This window comes from Brachycentrus maculatus, unplaced genomic scaffold, assembly GCF_059751285.1.
Source record: "Brachycentrus maculatus isolate JH-2025_06_01 unplaced genomic scaffold, ASM5975128v1 h1tg000602l, whole genome shotgun sequence".
Lineage (NCBI taxonomy): Eukaryota > Metazoa > Arthropoda > Insecta > Trichoptera > Brachycentridae > Brachycentrus > Brachycentrus maculatus.
The window spans coordinates 283,922-306,770 of record NW_028281341.1 but is presented as its reverse complement, the minus strand read 5'-3'; the positions used below and the strand labels follow the sequence as shown (position 1 = coordinate 306,770).

The following is a 22,849-nucleotide window of genomic DNA, read 5'->3' as shown; positions in this document are numbered from 1 at the left end:
CGCGGATAAACGTCTAGTTTTTTCTTAAAAGTAGGTCTAAGAAATACCTAAAAACTATTAGCGCGAGGCGATGCAAATTAGGATTTTTGATTCAGACTACTATTAAATAAAAAATTAAATAAAGAGAGCCCGAGGACGAACAACGAAGATGTTAGAGCACCTTCCTCAACAATTTCTCCAAATTTTTATCACCTATGCTCGGTTAAGGAGGCTCATAATTCGCATTAAACATCATATGTTATAGATGTTTTTTCAGATTTTATTAATTTTAATGATAAATTAATTAAAAATAAATTTTGTTTTTTTATTTGGTGTACCTCTAAAAATTCTTGATTTGGCAGGTGTACCTTGAACAGAAAAAGTTTGCGGAACATTGCTATACAACATACTTGACCGTAAGCTCAGACTGCAAATCTTTCCACTTAAACTTTGTATTATGTAATGTATGTTAGTATAAAACTACTCAAAAAATGTTAATCACATGCAAATTTTACGTGAAATAAATTTTAGTTGGGAACAGGAAGAATAATCTAGTGTGGGCATATAATTTTATATTGTTTCAAATTTTCAATAAATTTCGCAACATAGTTTAAAAAAAAAAATTGCTTAGCAAAAGCAGATCTGTCAGGAAGCCTAGATGCTTCTGAATCAGATCTGGGCATGCGGTGGGGCAGCTTTCAATATATGTTTGTAATCAGAGGGTAGACAGTGTTTGTCCATTCATAATTTGACCATTTATAATAAAAGACATAAATTACAAATTACTGCTGTTTTAATTAAGGGTGCATTTTTTTGTTACCTAAAAGCTCCGATTCCAGTGTTCGGGCTATCTGCTTCCTCGGGTCCTCCCTTGAAGCTCGCTCTCGCCTCCGCCACAGCCTTCTCGATGAAGTCATCGCTGATCCTCCGACTGGGGTGCTCGTTGAATACGCTGTTCATCAGGGCTATCTTGGCCGCACTTCTGCGAGCTTCCGCTTTCGTGGGGCAATTCTATCATCAACATTAAAACATCCAGATAAAATGAATGTATGAATATTACACGAATAAAAATTATTAATATTACTTTGTTGACCCTAGACTACAGGACCTCAATGTACTTTAATACTGGACTGTCGTAAAATGTACGATGATAAGAAAAACTCATTTACTAATTTTTAAAAGTGGGACTATTTTTTTTAATTTCTAAGTTCACACATTCAACTGCACTGGTTACGCTTTCTATAAATTTATATTTAAATTTTTTTTATTAAAGTCATATTTAAAAATTTCTATTTAAAGTTATATTTAAAAAAAATTGTGCAATTCCCATTTTTTGTATTTTTCATGCTTTTTTCCACATTGTGATTTGGTAATATAACACTTTTCTTATTTCATCGCTCACTTTATGTAATACCACTGAAAAATCTACTTCACGACTCCTGGTTCAAAATAACTATTTCCTCGTAAGGTCAAGTATAGACGATAGAACTTTATTTTTCATGAACCAATTTTCGCAACGGAGTTGTATTTCATTTCATTCGTGTGGGAATATTTCATGAAATGGAATTCTATTATTCGATTAAAATAGTAATGTTTACTATCCAATTTATATTTATTCCTTTGTTAGCGATTTCCTGAAGGGTTATAAATACTTAAGGGCCACACACCGCCAGCGTTAGAATCTGAATTGCATTGAACAACGGCTTGAAGGCAGTTAGGCACTAAAATGACGTTTATTCCACTTAGATTGCTTTTCCATAGCCTCAAGCTTAGTTTTAATGCCTAATAAAAGTTATGTTCAACACAAAACGTGACATTACCATGACTACACACTTCGAGGAACTACGCAAGGCGTATTTTGTCCCAGTTTAGTTTTGAATTTTTTATTTTATTATTTTTTTTCTCTTCAATTTTTTATTATTTTAAGTCTCCATTCGTTTACGGGTGATTTTGGCTCTAACAAACAAAATATATTGTAATAGTAATAAATAAATGTTTTTTTAAAAAAAGAGAAATATTTGTGTTTTTTTTTTATTTACAAAAATACTTCAATATCATTCTATTTCTGTGAGTCAAAGTGGCTCATATTATTAGAAATAGGTATCAAATTGTGGTAGAGGTTCGAACCGAGAAACTCTGACTCAAGAGTCCGTGACACTAACCACGGGCCACAACCCGACACAAGATATGAGAGGAGATAGAAAAACGAGGAGAAATTAAAAAAAAACTGAAATTAAAGAAAATATAAAATAAACTATTCGATCTACTATTATTAATTCATATTATGTAGTAGTGTGGTTGTCAATCATGGGTAGAATTGGTGAATGTTACACTGTGTAAAGTGATTACTTGACCAAGCCTATGACGGTCGTAAGCCCTGTAAATTCCCAGATTTTCATACTCTTCTTCTTCACGTGTGTTGAGATGTCAAAAAATAATTTAAAAACTAGCTAAAATTGGAGATGATCCAGATTTAACTCCTTATTGGAGAAAACCAATATTTGTGACCAAGTATTTGAACACACTCAAAATGTTATATTCAAATATTGTGTCAAGACTGTTTGGGTATATTAACACAATTAAGACATTTGACTCATTCTTATTAGCCATACGCGCCTAGTGCGTATTCCGCACTGGGGGAAATGTTGGATGTACACGCCTGGCGCGTACCTAATGTGTTTTTGAGTTTTTTGAAATGTGTTTTTTTTTATTTATTCTTTTTTTCAATTGAATTCTAATACAATTATTATACTAATTAAAACAATTCTATACATTTCCACTTAATACATTCTTATAATTTTAGTCAGCTGAGCCTCTCCAAAAAAGAAGCTGAGGTCGTGTACTTGGAGAGGGACTTTTCCTTCTTGTTGTTGTTTGTAGTATCATGTTATACATTTAAAAATATGTTTAAATATATAAGTATTAAATATTGGGTTTTGATAATAAGTTGATGATAGCTCACCTGAAAACTCCCAAAACAGGACCCTCCAGGAAGAGTGACGTAACAGATATAGGGTTGGGCTGTCGCGGGAACGGATTCGTATATGACTACCGCTCCGTTTCTGAGTTCTGCTCCTCTCGCTTGCTTCATTTGCCAAAATTCCTGAAGCGCTTCGACGACGTTTACTACAAAAAAATATAATTTGTTAATAATTTATTATTTCTTACTTAAAAGTGAAAATTCCCTAGAAAATGCGAGGGCTGATCACCTATCCTTTCGCGATCGTGTTTTTGCGATCAAGAAAACAATGAGTTTATATGATGCAGTGCTCTATGCACCATTGTGTGTGAATAAGGGCTTGAAGAAGGTTTAGAATTTTATAAATGTCTATTTTGTATGATAAAAGCATTATTAACTTTGTGGTGTGGTAATATAAGAATCTCCCTATCTTTATCATTAATCGTTCACTTTGCGTAATACCACTTTTGGTATTACATAAAGTGAACGATGAATGATAAAGAGTGTTATATTACCATACCAAAAAATTAACATACAAAGTATATCATTTATCGTTCACTTTGTATAATACCACTCAAAAATCTATTTCAAGATTACCGGTTTCAGAATAACCATTTCTGCATCAGACCAACAGTACACTACAGTCAATTACTTATTGTTGGTGACTTATATATAGTCTATAGTTGGCCTGACGAAGGAATGGTTATTGCGAAGCCGGTAGTATTGAAGTAGAGTTTTAAAGTGATTTTATTATATTTTTCAGCAGATACCCTTATAAAGCTCCTGAGTGGGAAATCTAGATTTGTGAACAATGAATTGGACACACTCAAATGTTTCAAATCCAAAATAATTTAGAATTTTTACCAGGAGAGTCAATAAAAAATATATTGAGAATATATATTTTTTTTAATTCAATTTTTTTAACCATTATAGAAACAACTTTTCAAAATCGCCATATAGTTTTATCATAAATAATTTAAAAATATTTATGTATTTGCAACATAAATAATAATTATAAAAATAAATATGACCAGTTTATAAAGCGCTGTTTTCCTGAAAAATCATCTAAAGGCGCTTTAGAATTAACTGTAATTTTATGTTTGGAAGCTTTCAATTTTCCCAATTTAATATGTATATATATATATATATATATATATATATATATATATATATATATATATATATATATATATATATATATATATATATATACGAGCATGTGTGTTGTTTAAAATAAAACATATTTTAAATAGTAATAGTAAACTCTTTCAAGCTTAAGTGGATACATGTTTCTAATGTCAATGACAACACCATGCAAGACATCTCCAAATAAAAAACCCTGCTTATGTATTATACAATGTCCACTGAAGATATCACACCATAAGAATATGTATAAGTCGAGCACTTCCATAACATCAGCGCATAGATTCCGTGGGAAGGGAATGAGACAGCGATCATGAAGAAAAAAACTAACGATAAAATTGCACGATTATCGACACTCTCGATAAGGAATGTTGATAAAGCTTTATGACGGAAGATGGAATTGATTAGTGGGTATCATTTTCCACAATCAAGTGCAACACAATGAATTATTTATTTTATTATTATGAGCCGTTTTATTTTTATATTCGTTGTTATCCGTTTTCCCTCTTATTCACACACAAAAACTGTTAAACATATCGCTCACTCCTTTCAAGAACGTCATAAATAAAAAATCGTCAATTTTCAGTTATGCATGTTTTCGGAATGCCCAGAAAATGTACTATATCCCATCAAAAGAGGCATTATTTAAACCTAATATTTACCCGCCACAGGGCAGAAAATGTTGTTTTTGCATTTTAAAGAAAAATTATTGTTTAATTATTTTTTAAATAAACTAAATATTTTTAAACTTTTAAAACGTTCTCCTGAAACAACAAGTTTTTTTATTTATGACGTTCTTGAAAGAAGTGAGAGATATTACAATAAGATAGCAACTTAGTAGTTTTTTCCACATTTATTTAATTTAGATTTAAGTTTTGTATTGTATTTGTTGATTTAAGATTTATTTTATTCAATTGTGTGTTATATTTTCTTTCTTTTCAATTTAACTAGACTGAGCCACAGTAACAAGTGGTTGGGTACAGCTTGTATAAAATAATAATAAATAATGATGCGAGTTCATCATAAACATTCACCAACAATTTTATCTACGAGATTCACACCTTAGTTTATGGTTTTTACGACTCAAACGAAGCTGAAAGAGAACGCAGTTGAAAGATAAAATGTTGTGTAATTATTACAAAGATGGCGTAAAACGGCGATAATATTTTATGAGATAAGGTTACTTAGTAAACGGAAATTGTACCAAGAAATAATATACATATACGCTATACACACATACACACACACACACATATATATATATATATATATATATATATATATATATATATATATATATATATATATATGTGTGTGTGTGTGTGTGTGTTTATATATATATAAATATATATGTATGTATATATTTATATGTATATATATATATATATATATATATATATATATATACATATATATATATATATATATATATATATATATATATATATATATATATATATATATATATATATATATATATCCCTGAAGAAGATAAGGTATAAGTCTAGTATAAGAAAAAAAATGTCAACAAATCTATCGATTATACATAAATAAATAAACAGTTTTGAATAAATTGTTTTGTGAGAATAATAATAAACTGTCAATAAAAAAAGAATAATGCATTACTCTTAAGTCCTTTCTGCACAGCTACACACCTGTCACAAGTTTATTCCTAGAATTTGAGGAGTTTTTGAAACGAATAACCCTTTACGTATTGAAATCTGATAATTAATTTAACAGAAATAAGAAAGGATAGTATTTTAATGTTTTATTTTACGCAAATGGGTGATTATCAAAAAAAATATCAAGAAAAGCTCTTCCATTAAAATATGCTGAAAATGAAGAATTTTAATTGATTTTTACTGTAAACGAGAACACATTTTTTATTCGCATTTTACATTAGCAGACAATTCATATTGTCACATTAGCCTTAGCTAGAACCATCATTTTTCAAAAATTAATTTTATCTATGTAGTAAAAACAGCATACTTTGATGTTAGCGAAATAAATAAAATAATGTTAGATTTTCGTGAAAGATCGAGAAATTCATAAATATATATATACATGTATATATATATATATATATATATATATATATATATATATATATATATATATATATATATATATATATATATATATATATATATTTATATATATATATATTATATATATATATATATATATATATATATATATATATATATATATATATATATATATATATATATATATTTATATATATATATATATATATATATATATATATATATATATATATATATATAAATATATATATATATATATATATATATTAATATAAATATATATATATATATATATATATATATATATATATATATATATATATATATATATATACATATATGTATGTATATATTTATATATATATATATATATATATATATATAAATATATATATATATATATATATATATATATATATATATATATATATATATATATATATATATATATATATATATATATATATATATATATATATATATATATATATATATATATATATATATATAAATATATAAAATATTCCCGATGAGTTATTTCTTTTCTCATTTTCTTATATGATATGATTCATACGTCGCGTCATATGCCAGCTATTCTCGTTCATTTATGTTGAGTTGTCTAAATGTAATAATAACTCCTGAGTGGATAACTCAGATTTGCGAACAAGGATTAACACTCCAAAAACATTATGCCCATATTATCCTATCTGTGCTGTGAATTAGTTTCCAGGCGTCCTGGATTTATATCCCCTGGATTTATATATAGAGGAGCAAGGTCCTGTTGATAAACAAACCACGGCGCGACACCGCAGGCTGAGACGCTAATTGTAAGCGGTTACAAACTGCACGACCGCGGACGACCTCAAGGTTGTTACTAACATGACTCGCTGAGCTTTAAGCTTCCTCCAACCAGACTGGATGCGTTTAAACACTGTAAAGTCATGGATGCTGGCTGCCTCGGTCAGGACTCGGAATCCTCGCATTTTTTTGCCACAATAGATATTGAATCATGTGGATTATATTCATCATATTAAAATATTCGAATAAATCAAATAATAATTATCATTAATTGATTCGACAGTCACTTTGTGGTCCATTTTTCATTTACATAAACCACTTTTTCTTAGTAAATACCACTATTTCTTCAACACCGAATAATTCCAACAGAAGTTCAAATATTTATTAAAAAAAGAAGATATGGAGATTCTAAAAATAAATCAAATGCCTTTTTCACATTTTTTCAAAACACAAATAATACAAATAATTTTGTATTATTATTATAACTTGATGATAAATACTAAATAAGCAAAAGAGCCTAGTCTCTTTTTAGAAAAGGCATAGTGGAACTAGTTTAAGATAGGTATGTTAAAAGTAGAAATATCTAGAAAATAAAATCAAAAGTAATGTTTTGTAACTATATTATATAAATTTATTATTTTTTTAAATTTTTAAATTTTTTATCAACATAAATTGTATACATTTATATAAATGAAGTTTTAAACACATTTACAAAAAAAATGCAGATATCCACCAAGACACCTTGTGTGTCTTGTCGGTGGAGTTCTTTTGAATACATTTTTTTATTGTTTTTAACCATTTTAACCTTATATACATACAAAAAAGAGAGAAAAATTAAGAATATAAACATTTTACAATTTTCATAAAATTATCTGTTGATCATTCACCCATTCCTTTATTTTGCCTTTGTTCCATATTTTATTTTGATCTCTAACATCCGTCGGCAACAAATTAAAACTGTTCGGAATGATATATCGCAGTGATCGACTCCCATATTAATTGTGCCATAGAAAATTACATTTACATTAAAAGTATATGGTATTTCGCTTTATCAAAATATATAACCAATTGAAAATTATATATATAATATAAAACCCTTTATCCGCACCCCAATGGTGCATAGGGCACTGCGTAATACAAACGCAGTGTTATCTTGATCGTTTACACATGAAGGAAAGGTGATCAGCCCTCCGCTTCAGGTACCAGTCCAGGGTAATATTGAATAAATCATATAATCACATAAGTCAAAAAAATAAGTGAAAAAATCACTTTTATTTATTTGACCCCCCTGGGAATCGAACCTGGGACCTCCAGAACGGTAGCCGAGCGTGCTGACCATTACACTACGGAGGCGAACGTATAACTTATTGACAATTTAATTGCATTTAGATATTCTCTTTAAATATTGAATCGATTAGAAGTTATCGCATTTAATATAAGAGCAATCTACAATGTGGCAGCTTTCCAATTGATTGCCACTTTTCTCTCATGTCACATAATATATTATCAATAAACGTGTATTACAGAGTACTCCACTCATACATCTCAGTACTTCTTAAGTACCTACTCAAGTCTTGCTGCAATTAAGTGAAGAGAAATTCGTTTTAGAAATTGAGGTCATAAATTGCATATCCGTTTGATTTGAAATAAGAGACAGGCAATGTACATATCGTATGATGCATCAGTTGTACGTTTTTATTAACAACGGCATCATACTACCAATTTCCTTGGATTTTTTTTACAAAAGTGTTTTATGTTGTCAATAAAAGACATCATATTATGTATGTTACATAGAATATCAGTCGACAAGACTTCATCTCCACAAAGATGACTGTATTATATAATTTATAATGTACATCACACACGACAAAATCAAAATATTATATAATATATGAGGTCATTAATTGCATATCCGTTTGATTTGAAATATGAGACAGGCAATGTACATATCGTATTATGCATCAGTTGTACGTTTTTATTAACAACTGCATCATACTACCAATTTCCTTAGATTTTTTTTACAAAAGTGTTTTATGTTGTCAATAAAAGACATCATATTATGTATGTTACATAGAATATCAGTCGACAAGACTTCATCTAAACAAAGATGACTGTATTATATAATTTATAATGTACATCACACACGACAAAATCAAAATATTATATAATATATGAGGTCATTAATTGCATATCCGTTTGATTTGAAATATAAGACAGGCAATGTACATATCGTATGATGCATCAGTTGTACGTTTTTATTAACAACTGCATCATACTGCTAATTTCCTTGGATTTTTTTTACAAAAGTGTTTTATGTTGTCAATAAAATACATCATATTATGTATGTTATATAGAATATCAGTCGACAAGACTTCATCTCCACAAAGATGACTGTATTATATAATTTATAATGTACATCACACACGACAAAATCAAAATATTATATAATATATGAGGTCATTAATTGCATATCCGTTTGATTTGAAAAATGAGACAGGCAATGTACATATCGCATGATGCATCAGTTGTACGTTTTTATTAACAACTGCATCATATTACCAATTTCCTTGGATTTTTTTTTACAAAAGTGTTTTATGTTGTCAATAAAAGACATCATATTATGTATGTTACATAGAATATCAGTCTACAAGACTTCATCTCCACAAAGATGACTGTATTATATAATTTATAATGTACATCACACACGTCAAAATCAAACATTGACATTTTTCCTATGAGTAGTCCAGTATGAATGAATAAGTTAAGTAATTAACTAACTAACTAAGGGTAGGCAGAGACGATAGAACGCCACACCACCATGTCTTTGCAAATATTCTTCGCCTCTTCCACATTCATGCCTCTTCTCACACATGCCCGCCAATTATTTCGACTCCTGCCTCAGCCGCTTTCAATTATGAATTAATCAAAGAATTTCAAATTCATGTCAATATAGTGAAACAAATGTTTAGTATTTTCCACTTTTATGTTATTTGACCACTGACCAGGTTTCATCGTAACCGACATCATCAGACTGGTGATCATATATTATTAAACGGATCATTATTAGAAATAGGTATCAAATTGTGGTAGAGTGAGTTCGAACCGAGAAACTCTGACTTAAGAGTCCGCGACACTAACCACGGGACCACAACACTATTAATGCTACTTAATGTAACCAAAAGTAAGGCCCAGAGAAGAAGAATATGGAAGTCTGGGCATTTACGGGGCTGACGACCGTCATAGGCTGGTTAAAGTGATCACTTTACACACATGTAACATTCACCGATTCTACCCATTATTGACAACCACACCAATCAAATTATTGGAAGTTCTATATATATATGAACCAATTTAGAAAACTTGTTCTTGAATCACTAGAACTTCACTAAAGACATCTATTGGTGAGATGTAAAGAAGCTTTTTACTAAGCAGAAACTCTTATATTAGTATGTGAGGTCCGATTATAATCACACACATGATCTTCGATGAGATGTCAAAAAATAATATGAAAATAACTCCTGTAATTGGAGATAATCCAGATTTTGTAAACAAGTATTTGGACACACTCAAAATGTTGTAAATTTTAAACTAATTTTGAGTTAGTGATCTATCTTGGTTTATTAACCTTTTCATTGTGTAGACACATACTATATACGAGTTAACTCGTCATTTAATAAGGTATATTTTAAACAATAATAAAATGGATACCGATTTTATAATCCTTTATCTGTACGTTCGGAAAGGCTTAAGCGAAACGAAACGCGGAATTGAGATTTTGACCATAACAAAAGACTTAATACGAGGATATTTAATTCTATAAAAGTACTGTACACGTATTTAGACAATAACTTCAGGTATAGGTATACGGTGGCATGCAACTCGAAGCCTAATTAAAGTTAAATTTAAATGTATTGGGAATGAAAAAAATAATTCATAAAAATTAAGAAAAAAAATAGAAACATCTATAAATGTCAACCATTACGCCACTTCGCTGCAAGAGGAGGCGGAAAAAACATCAACAATAATCTGTGTTTGCAAACAATATTCACCTCTTCAACAATCATATATATCCTCATACATAGCCGCCAATTATTTCAACGCCTAACTAACCGCTTTTAAGTCAATTCAGTCTATTATTCAATTCAATTCATTCAAAACCCTTATCCGCACCCGATGGTGCACAGAGCACTGCATCATACGATCGCTATCTTTTTATGCAAGAGGGTTATCTCTATAACCGTATATTATATATATAAATATATATATATATATATATATATATATATATATATATATATATATATATATATATATATATATATATAAATATATATATATATATATATATATATATATATATATATATATATATATATATATATATATATATATATATATATATATATATATATATATATATATATATATATATATATATATATTTATATATATATATATTTATATACATATATATATATATATATATATATATATATATATATATATATATATATATATATATATATATATATATATATATATATATATATATATATATATATATATATATATATATATATATATATATATATATATATATATATATATATTATATTTATATATATATATATATATATATATATATATATATATATATATATATATATATATATATATATATATATATATATATATATATATATATATAATTCACATTTTTTAATTTATTAAGCTTAGTGCGTGCGAGCTTTGGGCCACCGCGTACAACGCGAATCAACCACGAACCATTTCATTCGATTCAAGCATTAGAATAGTAATAACAACCATAATTTAATTAAATACATGTTCTTACTCCTTTTGGTAAGTACCCCGAAGAGCATATATACCGGCCAGTGCTGTAATTTCGGGCAGTGCGCGTGTGAAAAAACATTTCTAGGTCGGTGAGCTTTTTTCACTGCGTCGTTTTTTTTTCACCGTTTTTTTTTCACTCCGGTAACTATGACATCATCAAGACCGTCGGCCGGTAGAATGACGGGGAGAAATTGGATTGAAGCAATGAACGCAGCTTATAAAATTTATATAGAGCTCAATGATTAACCCCTTGAAACCTAGTCACTTATCAAATAAGTTACATATATTTTTTATATAAACTTTGTAGAATACCGTGATGATTTAAATAAAATTTATTGAATTAAATATTTAAATACAACACTGATTTTGATTGTACTAAATTGTGTTTTATTATTGAAGATACATATTAATAAAAAAAAATACAATTTAGTAGACTATAAAAATCTGCATTTAAATTCAATATTTAATACATATATATTAATTAAAATGGAGTTTTACAAATTAAGTGATAAATCTATTTGTAAAATTTTAAACTAATACGATCCATGAATCTGGATAAATTGGGCTGTTTTTTCCAATAACGTTCAGTTTCACGAATTCACTTCACAGATTGATCCTCAAACTGCGATGAATGCATTCAATATTCTTCATAAATTTATTATATTCGTATGTAGTTTGAGTAGGAAAGTCTAAACATCTTTGAAGTTGAAGCGTAAAGTGTTTTATTTCGTTAATGTTAAACATTCAAATCATACTCTGTCAATTCGTGAATGTCATTATACCCTTTAAACTGAAAATCAGTTGAGAGTATTGTCTTTGTCTTAGGCAACTCTGAACAACGCCTGGACCGTCCTGATCCCTGTCCAATCTCGTATATTTTGGAGTCAGGAGATCTGTTTTCTGCCCACACTCCGTCTACCTTCTATTTTGCCTTTTGTGATTAGGTCCTTCTGTACTCTAAACACATGGCCTAGATAGGACACCTTCCGGACTTTGATATCAGTCAGCAACTGTCTTCCTACTCTTGTTCTTTAGAGTACACTTACGTTGCTGACCATATCGGTCCATAGAATGCTTAGCATTCTATGATGAACTTACATTTCAAATGCCTTTAATCGGTTCATAGTGCTGATCTAGTGGGCCTACAATTGAAATCCACATAGAAGTACTGACCAAACATAACACCTAACCATCTTTAACTCTATTAAAAAAGAAAGTGGCTTTCTTTAAGGCATTTTTATATCAGTAGTGATACAAAATTGACATTCGTTTTATTATTATTATTGATTTATTTACCTCTATATCCAATGTCGTCATATAGTGCAAGGTGAGGGGCAGCGGTGAGGGTCGGGGCGCACTCCCACCGAGGATCTGGGTAAACCATCATCCCTGAAGAGTTAGGGGTGAACTGTCGTGTACGGGAGACGAATCAGGATGATTCAAACTTCGAGTTTGTATTCATTCAAGTACCTTAAGTACAGTACACTTTAGTATTAATTTAAAGCACTTTAAGCTTCATCAATAGCACTGAAAGCTTAATAAAAGGCACTTGAAACTTCTTCAACAGCACTTTATAAACGGGATACAAGTTTTCATTAAAGGCACTCGAAGCTTTGTTAGTAGCACCTCAAATTTTATTTATCTATCAAATTTTCATCAAAGCCACTTGAAGCTTCATCAAGGGAACTCGAAGCTTCATTAAAGGCAGTTTAAGCTTCAATTTCACCCACTTTGACCTTAATAGATGTCCATTGTAGTATCGATTAGGTTACGGAAAGCTAACCGCTATCAAAGTATTTTCAATTTGCAATAAGATTCACTTAAACTTCCACGTTGATCATTTTTATACACGAATTATTTAAAGATTGAATTCATTTATTTATTTTACGTGTTACATATGTACTTCAATTAATAACCATTACTCATATATCTTTGGTTGTTCAATCATTTCCGACATTGATTTTATCTAAGTTATAAATCATATCACTGTCACTTTGTATTTAAGATAAAAGTTGATTGTGCGATTATTCAGTTCCATTGCGTTCACTTTTCACAAGATCCATTATTAAATACGGATCACTAAAAATATTCAAAATATTTAAACTAAGATATCAAGATACTTATATTGTTTTATTTTATGACTCACTTTAACTTAATTTTAAGGTCGCTGTATATCTTATCAAAACATAATTAAAACCTCGATCGTTTTCGAAGTTAACAATTTCTTCCTCAAGACGAATCGTTACTAATTAATACGAATGAATTAGGTTTGAGAAAGAAGTTGCTAGTTTCGAAACCGTTCGATGTTATAATTAATTTATAATAAGATATATATTATAACAATTTTATAACAAAGTTAGTTTTCAATTGATAGAAGGGAAAATCACATTTTAATTTAAATTAAAATTCATTTATATTTTTATTTTTACTGTAATGCTGTCAAATTTTATTTTAATTTATTAATATCGAACAATTTTTATGATGAATTGTGAAGTATTACGTGTTTTTTATTATTTATTTTTGAATTACATTGTTAAATTAATACGTTTGATTGGTGCTGTGAATTTATAACAAAGCTAGTTTGAAAATTATAAAATTATAAATATATTTATTTAAAAACTTAATTGTGTACTAGCTATACCCGGCCACGTGTGACTGTAAAATTTTGTTCAGTGGAAAATTAATAAAACAGATAGCACATATTTCTAATATGTTTACTTTGCTAAAAAAATATTAACAAAAATGTATGAAACAATATTGCAATCGAAATCATTGAAAATGCTAATTGATCGCTTGCCAAAAAGCTCTCTATCTACCATGAACAATACGTTTTGCGTGTTGGTATTAAGTTCAACAGATGGCACTGCCATTTTCAAAAATAAAAACAGAAAAAATCTTTTTAAACAAAATCTTCCTTTAAAGTAACTTAATGTTTTATTTCAAAGACATCGGTAAATTATTTTAATACAATTTAGATTTTGACAAAACGAACATTTGCAATGCTTAACTTATACATATTTAGTGAAAGACTAAAGGTTTCGTTTAATTTCGTTTACATTATATTGCAATAAAGGTTCCGTTATAATGCTTACGTATACTTAAATGGACAACTTAAGAAATAGCGTTAAGTATCAAATAAATCTCCCGGGTAACTTAACCAATGGTAAACTAAGCTTTTATGTAATAACGATTAATGACAGATTTAATAACAAAAGCATTAATACAGTAAAACCTCGATAAAACGGACTTATTGTGGGGAGGGGTGTCCGTACAAGCCGAAATTCCGTTATAGAAAAATAGGTGTAAAAAAAAATTGATTTTTTACAACATCGAAACGATTTAGATTTAAATAAACAATTTTAATTTATATAAACGATTTTACACTATAATATATATTTAATATTGCCCTAGACTGATCCCTGAAGCGGAAGAATGATCACCTTGCGTTCATTTACGTGACGATCAAGATAACACTGCGTTAATACGATATAGTAGCCTATTCACCATAGGCTGCGGAAAAGGGTAAGAAGAATTATAATAATATTAGTGGGACGTTTTGATTTTTTTTTTAATTTGTCCGCTATATTCGTTAAATAACATATCGCTCACTCCTTTCAACAACGTCATGTATCAAAAATCGTCAATTTTCAGCTGTGCGTATTCTCGGAATGCCCAGAAAATGTACTATATCCCAGCAAAACGGGCATATTTTTAACTTAATATTTACCCGCTACAGGGCAGAAAGTGTTATTTTTGCATTTTAAAGAAAATGTATTGTTTTATTAATTTTTTTAAAATATACTAAATATTTTTCAAATGTAGAAAAACATTCAGGTTTTACCTTAAAAGATCTGTTGCAAAGTAAAAAGTTTAATAAGTGGCTTGATATTTATTTTTAATACATTTTATAATATTTTTTAACTTTAAAAGCAATCTCCTAAAAAAAAAAGTTTTTTGATTTATGACGTTGAAAGAAGTAAGCGATATGGTCTGTTATATCGAGGTTTTACTGTATTCTAACTGATCGTTTTATAACATAACCGATACATTGACTCGATAATACAAATCGGCGACATTTGTGAATAGACTACTCGTGTTAGCGATGTTGATAGAAAAACGTCAACAAGAGATATAGGTGAGTTTCTGTTAGATGTCTGACTTCTGCGGGGAACTAGTATTACCGCGCCATTCTTCTTGTGTGCGGATCGTAAGCTCTCTTGGCGTAGAATGCAAGAGAGGCTGATTTGTATGCAGCGTCCGTGCCAAGTCGCGAGCAATGTCTACTGTTCCGCGGTATGCGGGATTATTTGTCGAGAATCTTAAGACCGGCGGTTCTCAAAATGTGCTTAGCAAGGCCTCTACAAGGGCTCCTACGACACAAGCAGCATACTAAATATTTATATTATTTTTGATATTTTATGTCCGCCTCCGTGGTGTCTCTCGGACATCTGTGGACATCTCGATATAGAAAAAGAAGAATATGGAAGTCTGGGTATTTATGTCCTCTCATATGCTGGTTTAAGTGAACACTTCAAACACGTAGGACATTCACCATTAATCACTTAAACCAGCCTATGACAGATTATAATCTCTGTAAATATCCCGGCTTCCAAATTCTTCTTCATCTCAACATAAAGATGACAAAACCAGAAATTGTTTACAATTCTACAATACACAACAAACGCTGTATTGATTCCACTACAAATTAATTAATACAATTGTTCCTTACTTAAAATTATTTGACCAGTTATTATATTTACAACATTTTGAGTGTGTTCAAATCCTTGTCCATAAACTTTGGTTTCTACACTAAGGGCTTATTTTTAACATTCTGACTTCTCAACATAGACGAAGAAAAATATACCCATCCTTGTTCACAAATCTGGGTTTCTCTACTAAGAGGTTATTTTTACATTTTTATAATATTATTTATTGATTGAGTATTAACTTTCTGGAATGAAAGATGAATTATTAAAACATTTTTATTATTGTTATTTCAATAATAATAAAAATAATAGCAATAGTAAAACTGTAATAATAGCCAACATAAATAATAGCCACAAAGTTAATGCTAAATCAATAAACAAAATTCTATCCATAAAAAAATCAATAAATAAAGTTTCGTACTGATATTTCTTGGTGAAATTGCATTTTATGGAATAAAGTAACAGTTAACACATGTACTTATTTTATACATGAATTTTATTTGATCAGCGACCGGGTTTCACCGTAACCGACATTATCAGACTGGGCTGGTAAAATCAATTAATGTTTTACTTAGTAAATACCACTATTCCTTAAAATCTACAGTGACACGTAAATGTCGGTTACGACGAAACCCGGTCGCTGGTCAAATAAAATTAATGTGGAAAAAACTACAAAGTTATATTTTATTTATCTTCATTTCAAACTTTAAGTTAAAATACGCTAGTCCTTAACGTTCAAATGGCATAAAAATACATGAAAAAACGCATCGCTGTGAAAAATTATTTTTGCACCATAAAAAAACTATTAAGTATTATTTTATTCAATGAATAATATAATAAAAATGTAATAATAATTATACATTTCAAAATATTTTTGTGTTTCAAAAGGGTTCCGTCGCAAAAAAGTTTGAGAACTGCCGCCTCGGACGAAAGCTCCATAGCTGTATTTTATTTTATGAACATAGATTCGTCCGACACATGTCCCCGATGGCCTGCTGTCTCCGTGACGTCACGGGCCGTGCGTTTGTTACGTTCTGAACAAATTGATAGAACGAATGCACTTCGCGATATATTCCCAGGGCGGAACGCGCCAGACGTATAGGTACAATGTAATACAAACATATTCTTGGCTCGCGAGATTAACAATGGTCCGCTGGCGGGATGCTTACCGCGTCAGTTACACTTACAATTTCATTATTTTGCGTACTGCCTACCTACTTAGGAACCGGTTCGTATTATTGACGTCTAACTAAACCTTCTCAAGTATCGGAGTTCGATTCAGTTTAAAAGTGAAATAAATAGATCCCAGATTACTTTGGTTTATATTTTTTTTTACAAAAATACTCGCATCGTTAGTGAGGTGGCGCAAAATGAATCGGAAAATATTATAATTTTTGCAAATGGCGTCGTACGTCAATCATATTCGTCATTTGTGAACAAGACAGCTGCAGTAGACAGCAACAGATTGGAGAAAAATTAATCTCCAATTTTGTTTTTTAATAACTTCTTACCCTTATCCGCACCCGATGGCGCATAGGGCACTGCATCATATAAACGCAGTGTTAACACATGAAGGAAAGGTGATCAGCCCTCCGCTTCAGGTACCAGTCCAGGGTAATACTGAATAAATATTAGAGTGTAAAAATCACTTATATTTATTTGACCCCCCCTTGGGAATCGAACCCGGGACCTCCAGTACGGTTGCCGAGCGTGATGACCATAACTCTACGTAGGCGGACAAACATTTGATAACATTTATACAAAAAACAACATTTAATAACATTAATACAAAAAACAACATTTTTACAAAATAAAAATAAAATGATTTTAAGTAGCTGTATAAAGCTCAACATAAAGTAAAAGTGCACCATAAAGGTATCGTTTACGAAATGAGTAATTATTTATATTATTTTTTGACACCGAACATAGATGAAGAAGAATATGGAAGTCTGGGCATTCACGGGGCTTACGACCGGCATACAGCTGGTTTAAGTGATCACTTTATATACGTGTAATATTCACCAATTAAACCGATTATTAACAACCCCAGTAGAAAAAAATTAAATTGGAACTTTTAAATTCGAAACAGAGTGCTTTAATTTACTAGAATTTCACTAGAGACATCTATGGTGAGATGAAACAAGCTTTTTATTCACCAGTAATTCTTTTTTTTTGTATGTGAGATCCGAATCCTAGATTATAATCACGTACATGGGAAACGCTAGAATAAAAGTGAAAATGATATTTTCTATTTTTTATTGTTATTTTTACACGAGTGTGTATATATTGAAATCATTTCATTAATATATATGTTTCTGGTGAGTTTTTTTTTAAATACAACTTTAGAAAATCATTTTAATAAATCACGAAGTCTGATATCTTTTTAGTTTTTTTATGTTTTATTTTCTAAACTTACTTCGTATACAATACCAATAAAATAATGAATGGCTTGCTTACGAGTCAGCTAACAATTATTTCTGACAATCAATCAACGTTTTTTTTTTGCAATATAGAAAGTGGAAATGATGTTATATGATACGTCTGATCAGTGGCGGTACCTGCCTAGAAGCCCAAAAGCCCGGCTTGCCTAAAAACTCCAAATAAAAATGACTAAATCTAGACCAAATGATTAAAAATACAAAATTAATGTGTGACTGTTTTTAAATTATCGCGCGCTTATATGATTATTAAACACTATGCATGTCATTATATGGAGATGGTACTTATTGGTAATAGTTGATATCCGAGGAAGATATTTTATTACAGTGAACATTTTCTTTATTTCAAGGTGATGGCTATACCTAACAAAAGTTACATGTTTGCATATTTTTTCAATGATTACAATACATTGTTTATATTTATAATACTTTCTGGGTGCTTACTATACGGGAATGATATGAGGTGAAAAAATTATAGATACATCATGTATTCACGAATGTGAAAAATAATGGGCTTGCCTTACTGGTAAACCCTAGGCACGCCCCTGCGTCTGATAGAAAAACGTATATGTATGCCTGATATTTTGTACATGAATGCATATACACATTTTAACTGATATTTGCTTAGTCTAGCCCAAAGCTTCCCAAACTTTTGGGCCCCGTAGATCACTTTTTGTATTTTTCTTATTTTTGTCTTTTTGAAGACCCTCTGTTTATGATTATTTAATATTCTTACACTTATGTAGCTGACACAGTGTTGATTATTTTGATGAATCAAACAAGACTGTTTATTTTTTTTACATTTAAATAAAAAAACTTTTATTTGTATTTTTTTACACCCACACACTCGCACACACACTCGCACACACACACACACACACACCACCTCGGTAGTGCACGCTCGGCTACAGTTTCGGAGGTTCGGGGTTCGATTCCCAGGTAGGGGTAAAATAAATATAAGCGATTTTTTCACTTTATTATTTATTCAATATTACCCTGGACTGATACCTGAAGTGGGGGTGGATCGCCGTTCCTTCAAATATCAACGACAAAGATAATACTGCGTTTATATGACGCAGTACCCTATGCACCACCGCGTACAGTTAAGGGTTTGAATATATAAAAACTAACTAACAATCACAACGCTTCCTCGTAATGGAATAGAATGCCACACAAATCTGTATTTGCAAACAACCTTAGCCTCTTTCACATTCATGCATTTCCTCATACATACCCGTCGGTTATATCGAGTCCTGACCTGACCACGCGTTTGTCAATACATTTCAACCCATGGCCCTGTTTCTTTTCTCTGACATAAGTAGATCCTTCGCAAGTCGAAACCGACCTATGAGGGTATATTGCGACCACTTTGGGAATCTATGGTCCATAGCATTATGATTCTCGGTTTCGCGATATCGTGCCGAAGTTGCCCGAAGGGAACACGAGCTGGTAAAATGCATTAATGATAAAATAAAAGGTTTAGTATATAAACTGGTATCTTAACATAGTCTACTCACGCTATTATCCCCCGACAGTCATTGCGAAAGTGACGTTGATACCTTTTATATGTATACCGAGTAGAGTCGCAATATCCTCTTATATCCCGAGAAATCGTGGTTTTAAATTGCGCATTATATCTCGAGCTACTGGTATACTTAATTAAAATGATACCAACAAGAAAATACTGAGTAAGAACAGTATTTTTTAATAATATTTTGAGTATGTCTAAACACTTGTTCACAAATCTGGATTGTCTCTAATAAGTTTTTTTTTAATTATATTATTTACAAAACGTCATATCATAATAAATACCATTTAAATAAAAAAAATACAAATTTAGTTATTTATTGACTTGGCGTTTAATTTGTAGAACTCCATTTTAATTTATGTATTAATTTTAAATCAAACACAGATTTTTTGAGTCTACTAAGTTGTATTTTATTAACAAAAAACACATAAAAAATTATATTGTGACAATTGTTTCGCCTTGTTAGGGCATTATCAAACGAATTTGATTTTGATCTTCACATTCGTTTGATAATGCCCTAACAAGGCGAAACAATTGTCACAATATAATTTTTTATGTGTTTTTTGTTAATAAAATACAACTTAGTAGACTCAAAAAATCTGTGTTTGATTTAAAATTAATACATAAAACAAATTTAGTTAATATATTATTAGATTAAAACCAATATTTTTAGCTTTTCCACTTTATTTTTATTTGACCAGCGACCGGGTTTCGTCGTTACCGACATCATCAGACTGGTCTGGTCATCATCATGTCGGTAACGACGAAACCCGATCGCTGGTCAAATAAAAATAAAGTGGAAAAGCTAAAAATATTGGTTTTAATCTAATAATATATTAAAAATGCAATTCCATCACGAAGTGTCAGTGGATAATATAAATCTATTAAATTTAGTTAATTTATTTTAATTTACAGATAGAAATAAATTTAAGTAATTAGTATTTTTAATGAACTTAAACTTACAACATTTTGAGTGTGTCCAAATACCTGTTTACAAATTTGAATTATTTCCAATTATAAAAGAGTTTATGATCATTAAAAAACCTGCTTCACCTCACTAATAGATGAATTTAGTGAATATTCTAGTGATTCAAGTACAATGTTTCGAAATTGGATCATATATCGCTCACTCCTTTCAAGAACGTCATAAATCAAAAACTTGATTTTTCAGGAGAACCTTTTTAAAGTTTAAAAATATAATACAATGTATTAAAAATTAATATCAAGCCACTTATTGAACTTTTTACTGTGCAACAGATCTTTTTAGGTAAAACCTGAAGGTTTTTTCTCCATTTGAAAAATATTTAGTTTATTTCAAAAAATAATTAAACAATACCTTTTCTTCAAAATGCAAAACTAAACTTTCTGCCCTGTAGCGGGTAAATATTAAGTTAAAAATATGTCTCTTTTGCTGGGATATAGTACATTTTCTGGGCATTCCGAAAACATGCACAACTGAAAATTGACGATTTTTGATTTATGACGTTCTTGAAGGAGTGAGCGATACTTAACTTCTTAAAAATATGAAATAATATTGAACATAACCTAAGTACTCCGTAATTATTTAGGAATCTCATATTAGTTTTGTATTGGAACATTATATTAATTGATTTATTTTAGAAATTGTACATTCAAACTCGGCATTAATATACACAATGTCGATCCACACTTGACACAGGAGCAATAAAGGTTAACAGTATTATTTTACTAACATCTCAACATCGATGACGAACGACTGTCATGGATGGTTTAAGTGATCACTTTACACATGTGTAACATTCACCAATTCTACCCATGATCGACAACCACAATATTCAAATTCTTCGAACTTCTATTTATGTTTATTGTTCAAATTCGAAAGACAGTGCTTGAATTCATTAGAATTTTACTGGAGACATCTATGGTGAGATGAAACAATATTTTTATAGAGCAGAAACTCTTTCGTTTGTATGTGAGTCCCGAATCCTAGATTATAATCACATACATGAGAAATGCTAGAAAATATCTTTTTTTTTTCAAAATGTCATTGATAGCGAATGTGTCGTTGTAACCTTATATATGTATACCGAGTAAAGTCGCAATATCCTCTTTTATCCCGAGAAATCGTGGTTTTAAATTGCGCATTATATCTCGAGCTACTGGTACTTAATTAATATGATACCAACAAGATATAAAGAATATATTGAAATGCTTTCTAAGAACAGTATTCTAAAATGTCGTTACCATATTTATTTACGAGAACGGGAATGAAATAATAATTATACGCGTGTATAAGACGACTTTTGAATTTGCACACACTCAAAATATTGTGAACGAAATACGTTGAATAGAAATTGAATATCATGTATTTATTGACTTGGCGTTTAATTTGTAGAACTCCATTTTAATTTATGTATTAA

General features: G+C 29.8%; 1 protein-coding gene across 2 annotated transcripts in view; it reads right to left on the bottom strand.

Moving 5' to 3' along the window:
* LOC148301125 (protein limb expression 1 homolog) overlaps positions 1–22,849 on the bottom strand; it is a 146,490-nt gene that overhangs the window by 1,379 nt on the left and 122,262 nt on the right. Inside the window, exons 1-3 of one of the 2 annotated variants that reach the window (XM_088273761.1) lie at positions 13,075–13,395; positions 2,942–3,105; positions 800–990 (exon numbers count right to left, since the gene is read on the bottom strand). In XM_088273761.1, coding sequence (XP_088129887.1) covers positions 800–990; positions 2,942–3,105; positions 13,075–13,165 — 446 coding nt within the window. In that variant the 5' untranslated portion in view covers positions 13,166–13,395. Of the gene's footprint in view, positions 1–799; positions 991–2,941; positions 3,106–13,074; positions 13,396–22,849 lie in introns of those variants that run through there. The other variant, XM_088273760.1, reaches the window with a different exon arrangement.